General features: G+C 35.9%; 1 protein-coding gene across 6 annotated transcripts in view; it reads right to left on the bottom strand.

Moving 5' to 3' along the window:
* The window catches only part of LOC122454507 (syntaxin-binding protein 4-like), a 93,331-nt gene that overhangs the window by 2,050 nt on the left and 74,984 nt on the right, over nucleotides 1-16,297 (bottom strand). For all 6 annotated transcript variants that reach the window (XM_043489080.1, XM_043489058.1, XM_043489087.1 and 3 more), the window contains 2 exons: nucleotides 14,705-14,800; nucleotides 11,200-11,265 (listed from right to left, as the gene is read on the bottom strand). In XM_043489080.1, coding sequence (XP_043345015.1) covers nucleotides 11,200-11,265; nucleotides 14,705-14,800 — 162 coding nt within the window. The remainder of the gene's footprint in view (nucleotides 1-11,199; nucleotides 11,266-14,704; nucleotides 14,801-16,297) is intronic.

The raw sequence follows: 16,297 nt of genomic DNA, 5'->3' as shown, positions 1-16,297 counted from the left end.
AGGTGTTCCAACCCTGCTGGTCCTTGACTACCCTTTGAATAGGAAGGATGCAGAGTTATGGATCTGCCCTGTCCAATGTGGTGGTCACTACCTATATGTGGCTATTGAGCCCTTGAAATATAGCTGAGTTGACTGAAGAACTGAACTTTTCATTTAATTTTCATCAGTTTGCATTTAAGTTTAAAAGCTTAATAAGCATAAAATATTTTTCCATTACACAAAAATTTATTATTTTGGTAGAATTATATCACACTTTTATCATTGTATCATTTAAGACATTAGTGTTGAATTGTAGTGCTTGTGTCAGGCATGTGAAGCAGTTGAGTTGTATACATAAACAACTAATCTGGTGACTGTCAATGAATTAAACAATTTCAAAATTTTTTTTTTACACAATAGTGTTCTTATCTGAATATTTTATGTAGACAGCATGAGTTATAATAATACTTGTATAAATCATGATGGGTAATTAAATGAAAATACTTATTTTTATTAGACTATAGTTAAATTATTTATACTTAAAAAAGTAGGTATGGAGAAATTTTTTTTAAGTGACATTACTGATGCAGAATAAGATGAATTAGCCAGTAATACAAAAAAAAAAAAAGACTAGAGGAAAATATTTTGAAAATTTTATGATGAATGCAATTGCAATTTACAAAGCTGTTTGTAGTATAAAGTTTTTTTAACCACATGAAAAGTGAGCAATTGAGAGATTGTTTGCAAATGTGTGATGGGCTTGTTAAACAGCTTTCTCCTGAACTTCCCTGGTGGTCCAGTGGTTAAGAATCTGCCAGCTATTTTGACAATATTGATTCTTCCAATCCATGAACACGGTATATGTCTCCATCTGTTTGTGTCCTCTTTGATTTCTTTCATCAGTGTTTTATAGTTTTCTATGTACAGGTCTTTTGTTTCTTTAGGTAGATATACTCCTAAGTATTTTATTATTTTTGTTGCAATGGTGAATGGTATTGTTTCCTTAATTTCTCTTTCTATTTTCTCATTGTTAGTGTATAGGAATGCAAGGGATTTCTGTGTGTTAATTTTATATCCTGCAACTTTACTATATTCATTGATTAGCTCTAGTAATTTTCTGGTAGAGTCTTTAGGGTTTTCTGTATAGAGGATCATGTCATCTGCAAACAGAGAGAGTTTCACTTCTTCTTTTCCTATCTGGATTCCTTTTAATTCTTTTTCTGCTCTGATTGCTGTGGCCAAAACTTCCAAAACTATGTTGAATAGTAGTGGTGAGAGTGGGCACCCTTGTCTTGTTCCTGATTTTAGGGGAAATGCTTTCAATTTTTCACCATTGAGGGTAATGCTTGCTGTGGGTTTGTCATATATAGCTTTTATTATGTTGAGTTTGTTCCTTCTATTCCTGCTTTCTGGAGAGTTTTAATCACAAATGGATGTTGAATTTTGTCAAAGGCTTTTTCTGCATCTACTGAGATAATCATATGGTTTTTATCTTTCAATTTGTTAATGTGGTGTATTACATTGATTGATTTGCGGATATTAAAGAATCCTTGCATTCTTGGGATAAAGCAATCCCTATCAAGCTACCAACGGTATTTTTCACAGAACTAGAACAAATAATTTCACAATTTGTATGGAAATACAAAAAACCTCAAATAGCCAAAGCAATCTTGAGAAAGAAGAATGGAACTGGAGGAATCAACCTGCCTGACTTCAGGCTCTACTACAAAGCCACAGTCATCAAGACAGTATGGTACTGGCACAAAGACAGAAATATAGATCAATGGAACAGAATAGAAAGCCCAGAGATAAATCCACGCACCTATGGACACCTTATCTTTGACAAAGGAGGCAAGGATATACAATGGAAAAAAGACAACCTCTTTAACAAGTGGTGCTGGGAAAACTGGTCAACCACTTGTAAAAGAATGAAACTAGAACACTTTCTAACACCATACACAAAAATAAACTCAAAATGGATTAAAGATCTAAATGTAAGACCAGAAACTATAAAACTCCTAGAGGAGAACATAGGCAAAACACTCTCCGACATAAATCACAGCAAGATCCTCTATGACCCACCTCCTAGAATATTGGAAATAAAAGCAAAAATAAACAAATGGGACCTAATGAAACTTAAAAGCTTTTGCACTACAAAGGAAACTATAAGTAAGGTGAAAAGACAGCCCTCAGATTGGGAGAAAATAATAGCAAATGAAGCAATAGACAAAGGATTAATCTCAAAAATATACAAGCAACTCCTGCAGCTCAATTCCAGAAAAATAAATGACCCAATCAAGAAATGGGCCAAAGAACTAAACAGACATTTCTCCAAAGAAGACATACAGATGGCTAACAAACACATGAAAAGATGCTCAACATCACTCATTATCAGAGAAATGCAAATCAAAACCACAATGAGGTACCATTACACGCCAGTCAGGATGGCTGCTATCCAAAAGTCTACAAGCAATAAATGCTGGAGAGGGTGTGGAGAAAAGGGAACCCTCTTACACTGTTGGTGGGAATGCAAACTAGTACAGCCGCTATGGAGAACAATGTGGAGATTTCTTAAAAAACTGGAAATAGAACTGCCATATGACCCAGCAATCCCACTTCTGGGCATACACACCCAGGAAACCAGATCTGAAAGAGACACGTGTACCCCAATGTTGCAGCACTGTTTATAATAGCCAGGACATGGAAGCAACCTAGATGCCCATCAGCAGATGAATGGATAAGGAAGCTGTGGTACACATACACAATGGAATATTACTCAGCCATTAAAAAGAATTCATTTGAATCAGTTCTAATGAGATGGACGAAACTGGAGCCCATTATACAGAGTGAAGTAAGCCAGAAAGATAAAGGCCAATACAGTATACTAATGCATATCTATGGAATTTAGAAAGATGGTAATGATAACCCTATATGCAAAACAGAAAAAGAGACACAGATGAACAGAACAAACTTTTGAACTCTTTGGGAGAAGGCAAAGGTGGGATGTTTCGAGAGAACAGCATCGAAACATGTATATTATCAAGGGTGAAACAGATCGCCAGCCCAGGTTGGATGCATGAGACAAGTGCTCGGGCCTGGTGCACTGGAAAGACCCAGAGGGATCGGGTAGAGAGGGAGGTGGGAGGTGGGAGGGGGGATCGGGATGGGGAATACATGTAAATCCATGGCTGATTCATGTCAATGTATGGCAAAAACCACTACAGTATTGTAAAGTAATTAGCCTCCAACTAATAAAAATAAATGGAAAAAAAAAATAAAAAAAAAAGAATCTGCCAGCTAAAGCAGGGAACACAGGTTGGATCCCTGTTTGGGAAGATCCCACATGCCGGGGAGTAACTACAGCCAGGAGCCACAACCAGTGAGTCTGCTCTCAAGGCTGCCAGCTGCAGCGACAGAGCCTGGGCGCCTTAGAGCCCATGCTCCACAACCAGAGAAGAGGCGGCAATGAGAGCGCCGACGAGGAACGGAAGAGAAGCCCTGCTCCTGCAACTAGAGAGCGCCTGAGCGTTGCAATGAAGACCCAGAGCAGCCGAAAATAAAAATAAATAAATAAGTAAAAAGTTTTCTCCTAACGGTCAAGTAAGAACTAATGAAATCAGTTACTTGAAATCAGAAGTAAATGTTCAACATTTGTTAATTTTGAACAGCTCGGTTGGCTTTTTTGCATAAAAGAGTAAACCATTTCTAAATCAATATGGTAATTTTGGCCTTGACAGAATAGAAGAAATGTTTTATAAAAATGAAAGACCTTCAATTATTTCACACATGTTCACAGAATACAAGACATTTCTAACAATATCAATGATCAAATGATTCAAAATTTGAAAAACTACAAGTACTTTACTTCAGCTTTAGATGAGCCATGTGATATGAGATAATATTAAATGCATACTTCAGCCAGGTATTGTCGCTTTTTCTTTTTTTGGCTGCTCTATACAGCTTGCAGGATCTTCCCAGACCAGGGATCAAACTTGAGTCCCCACAGTGAAGACACAAGTCTTAACCACTGGATTACCAGTGAATTCCCAAGGGAAGTACTGTTTTAAAGGACTTCCAAATTCACATAAGGTTGTCAATCTACAGCCTAAAAAATTCAGACTCATGGCATAGACATTTTAACCTTTACATGTGTCACATGAAGACTTTCAGTTGGATAATGAAGAAAAGTTTGAAAAGCTTTTTTTTTTCTTTCTTTTTATCGTAATAGAAGGTGCTCCAGCTATGTTGGATCAAAATTTCTGATTTGTTGACATTTTCAAACAAGACTGTTTTCTTCATTGTTTCATGCCATTGTAGGATTTTGAAAATTTCTGTCTCAGTTCTTGAAGTTGACCATATGAAAAACACCATGGACACAGTTGTTAACCTTGTTTAACGTATATGTGCAAATTTGATGACTCGTCACTAGTTTAAAAGACAATGACTTTAAAGATCCTCTGCTCTTTGCTAGGGCTACTTAGCTGAGTTGTGGAAGAGCTTAATAAAGACTTACTGTATTTTTAACTTCAGTTGAAAATTTTCTTAAGTGATTGGTTGCCTAATACTTAACAATTAAAGACAAAAAATGGAAGTGTGATTTACATTTTATTATCTATATTACACTGTACATGAATGAGCTAAACTTGAAGCTCCAAGAAACGAGAACGCTTATTTGTGAAGCTAGACAAGTGTAAGAATTTATACTGATACTGAAAATTTTCAAATATGTAAGTCAGTAATAATGATTTACCTATTATCTAACACCAATCATTATGTAGATTTTATTACTGATAATATGTAGATTAGGCTCAAAAACCTTAAAAATTTTGACATCTGCTTAGTTGATATTGATAAATTTACAGTTGCTTTCAGTATATGCAATACTCCTTTGAAATTGATGGTAATTGGAATTAGTGACATACTTAACTTGAAAAGATGTAGTTTTGAAGTGATTTTGCTTTAAAGATTGAATCTTCTAAAAACATGAAAAAATTTTGCCAATATGGACATAAATATTAAAAGAAAAAGATTTGTGGTATTCATTTCAGTTACTGCAAACTTTTTAACTTTATTTGGAACATTTGGGTATATGAATCTACTTTTTAACTATAAATGCTGTTAAACAAAATCACAGCAGTTATTTCCAATGAAAATTTAGTGCATGCATTAAGATACACTTTTTTTTTTTTCAATTTTATTATTATTATTATTTTTTTTTTCCAGTGGGTTTTGTCATACATTGATATGAATCAGCCATGGATTTACATGTTAAGTGTAAAGTAACACTGGACTTCAAAAATACAGTACGAGAAAAGAATGTAAAAATGTCTAATGAATTTTTAGCACTTTTTCATGATAAAATGACCATATTTTAGACATATTAGACTAAAAATATATCTAAGATAATTTTGTTTGTTTCCATGCTTTTAAAAAATGTGGTTACTAGAAAACAGACAAGGCATAGTTGGTTTCCAATATATTTCTATTAGAAAGTGCAAGTCTAGACTTTTATAAAAGTCTCTTCTCTGTTACTCAATTATTTCCAAATCTGTTGTTAGGTTAACTTTCTTAAAGTATAGATATTCTTCTTTCACCATTCTTCATCCATCCATTCACCAAATATTTACTGAATACCTGCTCTACGTCAGTGATGGTTCCAAGGTAAATTAGAGAACACATGAAAGACAGCTGCCTTCCTCATGAAGCTTACCCTCTAGTTGGTGGATACAGACAGAGGATACAAGTTTAACAGGTAAATAATACACAAGAAAGCAATCAGGAATGCCAAAAAACTTATCCACCAACAGTGAGAGCTGGAGCGTTAGTGGGGCAATGATGCAGGGAGGTAGAGGGGTTGGAGAACAAGGAGGGTAGGTGGGGGAAAGTAGTGAGCGATGGGGTCATTGAGGAAAAGGGGTGTGGGGGTGGGGGTAGGATGGCAGACCAGGGAGGACAGGCTTTGTAGGATTTGGGCTTTCACTCTGAGATGGAAAGTTATACAGGTTCTAACAAGTTTTAAAAGGCTATTTCTGGCTGCTATGTTCAGATTAGACTGTATGGGGGTGGGGCAAGGGTAAAAGCTGGGTGATCTGGTAGGAAGTATAGTTTCAACAGACAGATGATGCTGGCTGAGACCAGTGACGCAAGTGATAAAATGTAGCAAAACTGCAGTTTTTAAACAGGAGGGCCAACAAGTTAATGTACAGTGTGAAGGAAAGAGAAGTCAGATTATAGATGGAACAAGTTGATCTTCTCCTCTTGTCAAATACCTTCAGTGGCAATCCATTGTCTAAAATTTTAGACTGGTATTCAAGTGCCTGCCTGCTTTGGTCCCAACATAAAAACTCCCCCATAGCCCCCAAATGTTATTTCCTAATGCCTTCATCTTTTCATGTTTTCCTTATGTTCCCAAGCCTTTAATAATGACAAGGTGATGATGATGAACTAATACAAATACAAATTAATATGTTTTTTAGGAATTTATTATATTCCTGGTAGTTTTAGGCTCTTAAACTCTCAAATCTTATGAACAAATTATAAACAGATGTTACCATCACATTTTAGATACAAAAACATTAAGAGATAATAGTTAAATTAGCATACGAAGTCAGCTGACTTTGACTCTCAAGATAAGACTTTTTCTTTCACACCACGATTTTCAGGCTACACACTGCCTGGAGTGCTCTCCCCTTTACACGTATGGTCTAGTTCATGTGTCACCTTTTCTCTAAAAAGTCGCCTTATTCTCTCAGTCAAAATTAGGTTTTATTCCTCTAAATGAAATTGTTAAAATAAATCATTTTCACCTGTTTCTCTACACCTAATATTTCTTCTTCTATTATTAATAATAATGACCATAATAGTTAATATTTATTAAATAATTACTACGTCTATTTTTTATAAATACACACACACACACACACACACACACACACACAATCATATTACCTTACTTTATTAACTATGCTTGATATTCCAAAACTTTTAAGTTCTAAGCATTGAGAAGAAAAGAAAAATTTGATTAAATGGAGGAAAAAACCCACCCTTTAATTTATTCTATATGTAAAAATTAAGAAAGAATATTTGTAAATGGGATTTCCTGGTGGCTCAGATGACAAAGAATCCGCCTGCAAGGCGGAAGGACCCAGGTTTGATCCCTGGGTAGGGAAGATACCCTGGAGAAGGGAATGGCTACCCACTCCAGTATTCTTGCCTGGAGACTTCCATGGAAAGAGGAGCCTGACAAACTAAAGTCCATGGGATAGCAAAGAGCTGGACATGACTGAGCGATCAACACTTCACTTTTCACTTGCAGGATGCAAAGATACACTAAAGTGTAAAAAGGCCTGGCCATATAAACTGATGCAGATATAGCACCAAACTACAAAAAAGCTTAATAAGATGGGGGTCCAAAAGTTCTTTTGGTCAAAAAATAGAGGACTTCTACAGACTTTTTAGTTGGAAATAACTTAACTGTACATAAGACTTGCAAGAGTAGAAACATCATTTGCCCAGATCTACCTAATTCACAAAGTCACCCTTTTGCCCACATGTTCATAAGTGAGAAATAAAGTATTCTTGCAAGCCATTGATATTTTGAGATTGCTGCTACCAAGATTTTGCATACTCTCAAATCTCTCACATATACACGTTTGTATACACACACACACGTAAATATGTACACACATATTCTATTCAAGGGTTCTTTATCCCTACAAACTTCAGGATTTCTCAAGCAAAAGGATATTCTCTTACACAACCATAGTACAGCTATCAGATTTAAGAAATTAACATTGAGCTGATACTATTATCTAATCGGTCATCTATATTCCAATTTTGTCAACTGACTCAATAACATCCTTTGTAGTGTTTCCCCTGTTCCAGTGCAGGATCTAGCCTAGCGTCAGGTATTTTATTTAGTTCCATGTCTCTTTACCCTCTTTAATCTGGAACCTTCCCCACCACCTCCTCAGCTCCTTCTTCCCTCCCATCATCCTTTCTTCATTTTCCTTTCTTTCTCTTTCTTCCTGTCCCCCTCCCTCACCCCTCCCTCTCTACCTTGTCCTTTCCTTTCTCTCTTTCTTTGGTCCTTCTTTCTTTCTTTTCATTCTTTTATTTTTTATGGCATTTACATTTCTAAAGAATATAACAACTATACACACACAGACACATACACTTTTAAAAATAAATAAAACTGTCCTCATTTGGGGCTTGACTGATGCTTCCTCATGGCCAGGTTCAGGTTTATACATTCTCAGCCATAATACTACGTAAGTGATGGTGCGTCCTTTCAAGGTTTCACATTTAAAGTCACACATATCCACCTGCTCTTCACTGGTGATATCCATTTTGTACCAGTTTAGGAGTTGTCTGATTTCACTATCATATAATTACTATTTTCCCCTTGCAATTAATAAGCAGTTTATAGACAGCCACTTTAAAGCCATATAAATATGTGAATATTCTGCTTGTCATAAAAAAATTCCCCCTAGATTAAGCATTTTATGATTCTAGTCTGATCAGTCATTACTGAAACATGCAAAATATTGACTTCCCAAATCCAGCAGCTACTCTGATAACTGTTGTTGCCAGTCAGCACTCAATAGTCTTTAATGAGCAAGAGCCCTCAGCTCTCCCCATTAATTAATTCACTTCTTTACTCATGATATGGACTCATGAATCACTTATTTTCAATGGTTAGTTAGTTCATCACTATATTTAATTATTTTGGTGCTTAACTACTTTCACAGACTGGTCAGTGGAAAGTGCGTCAAGCTAGTTCCTTAAGACATGCTCCCAAAATTTTGGGGATTTCCTTATTTTTTAGCATAAAATGTTTCAAGCTCATTTTGTACTTACCCACCCTCAGTCCTGAAATCAGTTATTTCTCCAAGAAGCCTGGATTCTTATTAGTGGGGAATAGCTTCTGGGTACTTAGATATGCTAGGTGGTCATTGCTATTGGGATATCTGATTCTTGGTTCTTTCAGCTGTTAGAGCTAGGAATACACACACACACACACATACACACACATATATATACACACACACATAAACTGCACAGACATACATATATATGGGCACATATATATTCATATTCACATAGATACATATATATTTTATAAATGATGCATCCACAATGATACCTCCAAATCTAGCCCATTCAAAGAATTCTTTCTTGACTTCCTAAATTCTACTTTGTATGTTTTTGCTTTTTCACAGAGATTCTGGCTCTCAACAACAATCAAAACATTTACAGAGACGTATATTACATCTTGGGCTTCCCAGGTGGAACTAGTGGTAAAGAACCTGCCTGCCAATGCAGGAGACATAATATTCTTGATTTACACATTCTTTCCTTTAGTTTCATGAAAATATTGCTCCACAAATGCCTTACTTTGTATGTCACGTCAGGAAGGCTGATGTTGGTCTATTACATTTGTAACTTATCTGATCTTTTCATTTGGAGGCACTATGCATCTTCCCCCCTCTATCTTTAAAGCCTGCTAGGATATATCCTAAATTGATCTTTCCCCACTACCCAATAATAGTTTCAGGTCATCTTTTATTTCTGAAAAGTTTTCTTGGATTATAGTTCAAAATATTAGTGCTGTTCAGTTGTTTTGATTTACTTCCTCATGAAAATCCTTTACTTACTTCATTCTTATTTTTCTGGTTTTCTTTGATGCCTTTTCATTTGATTATATTCTTTCTTGGGACACCTGTAATATAGTTTTCATTTCTAGTATCATTTTTTCTTTTTCTTCTCTTTCTTTCCTAGGTTTTATCAACTCTCATTTCATTTATTTCTGTTTTTTTGTCATTTTCTAGGTCTTTGTTTTTAATTCCTTATTTTGAGTTATTCTGTGTTACAGTTTTAAGGTTGAATTGTTTTGGGGTATTTTCATCAGGAAGAAAGTTTTAATTCATATTGTCTGATATTTACAGTTGTTTTGTAATGACAGGGACAGATTTTAAAATTTTTTTTCCAATTCCTTTTTCTCTCACAGGAAGAGTTCTTAGTTCAACAGCACCCTCTTCTGTGCAATTTCTTTTTATGGATCATGTTGTTGATAGTCATGGTGGAGGGTAGATGGAGGAGGCTTGGTAGGCCTTGTTTCTCTTTCATTTCTGCAAGACCCTTAATTCCCCCTCTTATTTCCTTCTTTCTCATCCTTTCTCAGCCTCCAAGGGACACCACCCCTTCTCTGCTTCTGTGATTCTAGACGCTGCTGCTCCTGCTCGCACATACTCCCCAAGCTCTGAGGGCTGCCAAGTCCCGGCCACTGTTCGGTGTGCTGTCATTGATAGCTGCATTTTTCTTTCTAGGGGTGATTTCACTTGCAGTACTTTGTCTAATTGCTCTGCTCTCCTTACTCTTTTCAGAGTTTATAAGCCTCCCCTGCTCTCAAGTTTCAGTGGCAGGCAAGCTGCAACAGTTTGTTGGAATTTTAAACTCTATTTATATGCACCTTGAAGGTTCTGGTGCTCTCTATCCAATAGCCATAATTAAGGTATCGTTCCTGGGAATTCTCTGTAAGTTCAGTGGTTAGGACTCAGTGCTTTTACGGCCGTGGGCCCAGTTTCAATTTATGGTCAAGGAACTAAGATCCCAGAAGTCGTGTATGATGTATCCAATAAAAAAAAAAAAGGTGTGGGTTCCTGTATGGCTTTATGTGCTCTGTAAATTCTATGTTTTCTGGGAGGATAATATTGGGGAGATTCAAAATCAGGTGACTGCCACTGATCTATAGCAATGTCCTCTTAATTTTCTATTCTTATTAACATTTTATTTGTTACTTGTATCTCTATTTCATGATATCGTTGCATTTGTTTTGCTGTGTTACTTAAAATTCTTTGAAGAATGATAAAGAGTGAAAATAAATTTTTACTTTTTATTACTAAAAAAAAATTTAAAGATGCTCTGCTGCCTTGGAAGCTTTCCTCCTCCCTTGATTTGCTTTTAGCTTTAATAAAATGAATATGAGTAACAGAAGAAAAGAAAAAGGAAAAATATAAGAGAAAGAAAAAAAGAGTAGAAAAGCAATGAGACTGATTGTTTCAGTCCATAGATACCCAACTCTGAAAGCAGCAGTACACTATACTATACTGTTTATATCTGTAGGCTCTCAGATATTTTACAGCATCAATGTACTGCAACTATATCTCATTTGTTTACACACACATTCGCAAGACACATATAAACAATATATACACTTACTTGTTTCACATTCTGGAGTTCTTCTGTCAATTGCTTCCTCTGCCTTTCCGATTCAAATAATTTTTCCTATATTAAAAAGCCACTGAATTAACAACTTGTTAAGAAGGTATCAATGAGTATGATTTTCAGAACTTCATTTCAAGGCTTACAAATTCCTCAAACATCCAGTTTCTAGAATCTGGAAATGTAGTTCCCAGTGACTTTTCTGCCTTATACATACCAGTTAAAAGTAATTAGCTCTTTATAGTATAATTGGGATGTAAACATATTTTCTGTTACTATAATTAGGCACATTTTTTTTCCTGTGCCAGGCGACATGTAGGATCTTCATTTCCCGACCAGAAATTGAATTCAGGCTACGGCAGTGAAAGCCTGGACTCCTCTAACTACTAGGCCACCAGGAAACGCCTTACTAGCCACTTTTTAAAAAACCTAAAAACCTGAGGTCCAAAATAAGTCAATCAGGATAAAAATGTACAAATGTCATATAAATGCTAGGTAATAGTAATCAGTGTCAAAGAGGTTGCAAATTGAAGAGCATGATTATTATAACTTAGGAGTCCCTCTTTCTGTATGTACGAAAGAGGATTATGAAACTGAGTTGAACATAATGTTCCCAATTTAGCTAATTTTTGTAAGATTATCCATAAAAATGAACATATAACTAGTGTAATCAAAATATGAAAGAATAGTTACTAAGGTGGAATAACATTGGCATCCCAAACAAATATTAAAATCTTTGAACTTAAAATTAAGGATATTGAGAATAGCACCCTAAAACATTCAATTTTGTTATGTCATAAATAAATCCACATTTTATTGATCAAATCAGAGATACTACAAGTACTTTAACAGCCATTTTACTATAAACCTGACTAGAGGAATTGCTACAAGAAGCATTCTAAAAAAAAAAAAAAACAGAAGCAATCTACTTTCTGCTATACTTGAGCTCATTTTTGAAATGAAGGTACATGAAGATGAATATAATATAGCAATCTAATGAAACTGCCACAGAACAGGAGCCAAGAGACTTCTGGCTCCTAGGCTTTTATGCTCTGGTAAGTCACCTTCACTCTTTGTGTCCTAGTTTTTTGCATCTGTAAATGGAAAATATATCTATTTTCATTCAACTTTGCAAAGCAGTAGCAATGTGAACTCCGCGGAAAGGCTTTAAGTTAAATAAAGCCCATGGAACCTTAAAAATCATTCTTGCAGAATAAAAATTAGCCATTGGCATCAAATTTGCTTGGTTCCATTTTTATCTGTACCTCAAATCAGACATGATAAACAGAGATGTCATAGGATAATGGGAAGTGATGAGAGACATCTACACATTTTGTGAAATTCATTTAACAACCTCCGCTTTTTGTGTGTATAATACGAGTAGAAAAACTCAAAGTACAAAGATTATCTCAAACAAAACATTTATTGCTGTGAAGTTTTTTCTGTATTTAAACAAATGGTTCTCAGCCAATAGATAGGTTTCCAGGTAAAGGAAATTATATAGAATTTATTTTACCTGTGATTTCAGGTTTTGTCACAGTAGGATATGTTCAGTTACATCTCGTAAATTTTAAATACAAATCCTGATTTATTCAATAGTTCCTCCGGAAAGCTTTGTTTAAATATTAAATGAATACATCTTTAAATTAAAATTCTAATTATTACCACTGATATTCCAGTAAAAAACAAAAATATATCACTAAATTTAACAATGATAAATACTGGGGCTTCCGTGGTAGCTCAGACAGTAAATAATCTGTCTGCAGTGCAGAAGACCCAGGTTTGATCCCTGGATCAGAAAGATCCCTTGGAGTAGGGAATGGCAACCCACTTTGTTCTTGCCTGGAGAATTCCACAGACAGAGAAGCTTGGCAAGCTACAGTCACAAAGAGTCAGACATGATCAAGAATTAAGATGAAAAATATAAATTTAGCTTTAATAATAAATTGACAGTAGTTTTTTCATATTCTCTTAAAAAACATGTGCAGTGTTGGTTATACTGGTAAGATAGCATATTTATATAATTTACTCTGTGTAAGTCATTGAATCTTATGGTTCATCAGAATTTTCTGATGCTTTCAGATCTTTTTCATTTCATCATAGGGAACTGCTTAAATAATCTAGAACAGAACCTTTGGAGGATAGGAGAGGCACTGAAAAGAATTAGGTAGATTCGTTTATATTAACCTGAAAAGTTACCCAAAATATAATGCTAATAACAAAGAGAAAAAAAGAAGACAAGTTGTAAAAAAGTGTATAATATATGAAACAATTCTGTGAAAGTTAAAGAAGCATGTATACACATATTTTTTAGCATATGCTTGGGTACACAGAGAAAGTCTCTGAAAGGGTAAATAAGATATGTTAAACAATAGCTTCCTCTAGAGGTCAGAATTTAAAAACTAAGGTAGCAAGGAAATATCTTTCTTTTTCTAATTTGGTGTAAAGATTTTGCCTCAATAAAAATGAAACAAATAATAGAATTTCACTTATTTAAGAAACTAAAAATAATTTGGGGCTTCCCTGGTGGCTCAGTGGTAAAGAATCTGCCTGCCAATGCAGGGGACGCAGGCTTTCGGAACGTGACCTGGGCAGAGTCCTCCATGCCACGGAGAAACAAAGCCTGAGCACAGATTTCCTACTGAACCTGTCTAAACCCGTGCTCTAGAACCTGGGCACCACAGCTACTGAATCCCGCTTGCCCGGGAGCCCGCGCTCTGAACAGTCCAAGTCACCACAGTGAAAGGCCGTGTACCGCAACCAGGGAGGAGCCCGGCTCTCTGCAATTAGAGGAAAGCCTGGGCAGCAGTGAAGACCCGCACAGCCAAAAATAAACACAGAAAAAAATTTAAATATGTTCTATCATGAGTTAGTGGAAAACAAGCAGTTATACTGCTTTTCTTGAAGACCTGAAAAATATAATGGCTTTCCATAAAAATTATGATGCAAATTTAATATTCTAAACACAAAATTAAAACATATATAGAGATCTAAAATCTTACAGTATATTTGGGAAATACATTGTGTTTTTATTTCCTTTAAATCTCAATGCATTAAATTTCATATTATGTTAGCAAAATAAGATGTCCCTGAAGCATTCCCATGAACATAGGAGAAAATGTATTTTCCAGTGAACATGTGAGGACCTAAAATTGTCATGGCTTGCTTCACTGGCTCTTTATCCTTCCCACTAGTGTGAGGAAAAAAAGGGGTTAGAAGTAGTCAGATTAGAAGGTATGATTACAAACCACACTGTTCACACCGAATCTGTGAAATATAAATAATGAGTATGCGAGCTCAAAATTTACTCTCTAAAGGTCAGCTGAGGAAACAAATATTAATTCGTTATTAATATTCTATACTAAACTATCTGATATTGATATTATTTAAAAAAACAAAAACAAAAACAACTAAGTCTCGATACTCCACAATTCAACACACGATAATTTTCTTTCTTTTCTTTATACAAAAGAAAATATAAGGTAGCTAAATTGGAGATTACCTTAAGTGCATTCACTTCTTCCAAGGCGTCATTTCTTTCACGCTTAAGCTTTTCCATTTCATCTGTTTCTAAGGAATCACCTGTCTCCTGAGAAATCTGTATGCAAGATAAGAAGGGAGAGTTAGAACAGGACATGGAACAATGGACTGGTTCAAAATTGGGAAAGAAGTATGTCAAGGTTGTATATCGCCACAATGCTTATTTAATACATATGCAGAATACATCATGAAAAACGCCAGGCTGGATGAATCACAAGTTGGAATCAAGACTGTCGGGAGAAGTATCAATAACCTCAGATATGCAGATGATACCACCCTAATGACAAATAACAAAGAGGAACTAAAGAGCCTCTTAATGAGGGTGAGAGAGGAGAGTGAAAAGTTGGCTTAAAACTCAACATTCAGAAAACTAAGATCATGGCCTCTCATCCCATCACTTCATGGCAAACAGATGGGGAAAAAGTGGAAACAGTGACAGATTTTACTTTCTTGGGCTCTTAAATCACTGTAGACAGTGACTGAAGCTATGAAATTAAAAGATACTTGTTCCTTGAAATAAAAGCTATGACAAACCTAGATAGCATATTACAAAGCAGAGACATCATTTTACTGACAAAAGTCAGGTCTAGTCAAAGCTATTGTTTTTCCAGTAGTTATGTATAGATGTGAGAGTTGGACTATAAAGAAGGCTGAGAGCCAAAAAATTGATGCTTTCGAACCGTGGTATCGGAGAAGACACTTGAGAGCCCCTTGGACAGCCAGGAGATCAAACCAGTCAATCCTAAAGGAAATCAGTCCTTGAATATTCACTGGAAGGACTGATGCTGAAGCTGAAGCTCCAACACTTTGGCCACCTGATGTGAAGAGCTGACTCACTGTAAAAGACCTTGATGCTGGAAAAGATTGAGAGCAAGAGGAGAAGGGGGTGACAGAGGATGAGATGGTTGGATGGCATCACAGACTCATGAACATGAGTTTGAACAAACTCTGGGAGACAGTGAAGGACAGGGAAGCCTGATGTGATGCAGTACATGGGGCCACAAAGAGTTGGACATGATTGAGCGACTGAACGACAGCAACAAAGCAATCACAGGGAAGAAACTGTCAATATTAAAATACAAGAGAAAAGTTACATATTAGATACTAATTATGAGAGCTAACATAAAATTCCTTTTTTGATGAGTCTTAGGCTTTTGCATTCCAATAACAAGATTCACTTTCTTATTTTGGAGTTGTTTCATTAGATAAAAGAGAATATTAAATAATCTGGGGTAACAATTCACCCATCAAGTCGGTGATGCCTTCCAGCCATCTCATCCTCTATCGTCCCCTTCTCCTCCTGCCTCCAATCCTTCACAACATCAGGGTCTTTTCCAATGAGTCAACTCTTCGCATGAGGTGGCCAAAGTATTGGAGTTTCAGCTTCAGCATCAGTCCCTCTAATGAACACCCAGGACTGATCTCCTTAAGGATGGACTGGTTGGATCTCCCTGCAGTCCAAGGGATTCTCAAGAGTCTTCTCCAACACCACAGTTCAAAACCACCAATTCTTCGGTGCTCAGCCTTCTTCACAGTCCAACTCCTGCTTCCTTTT

This window comes from Cervus canadensis, chromosome 1, assembly GCF_019320065.1.
Source record: "Cervus canadensis isolate Bull #8, Minnesota chromosome 1, ASM1932006v1, whole genome shotgun sequence".
NCBI lineage: Eukaryota > Metazoa > Chordata > Mammalia > Artiodactyla > Cervidae > Cervus > Cervus canadensis.
Note: the sequence above shows the minus strand (reverse complement) of the source record. Positions and strands in the feature narration are given on the sequence as shown.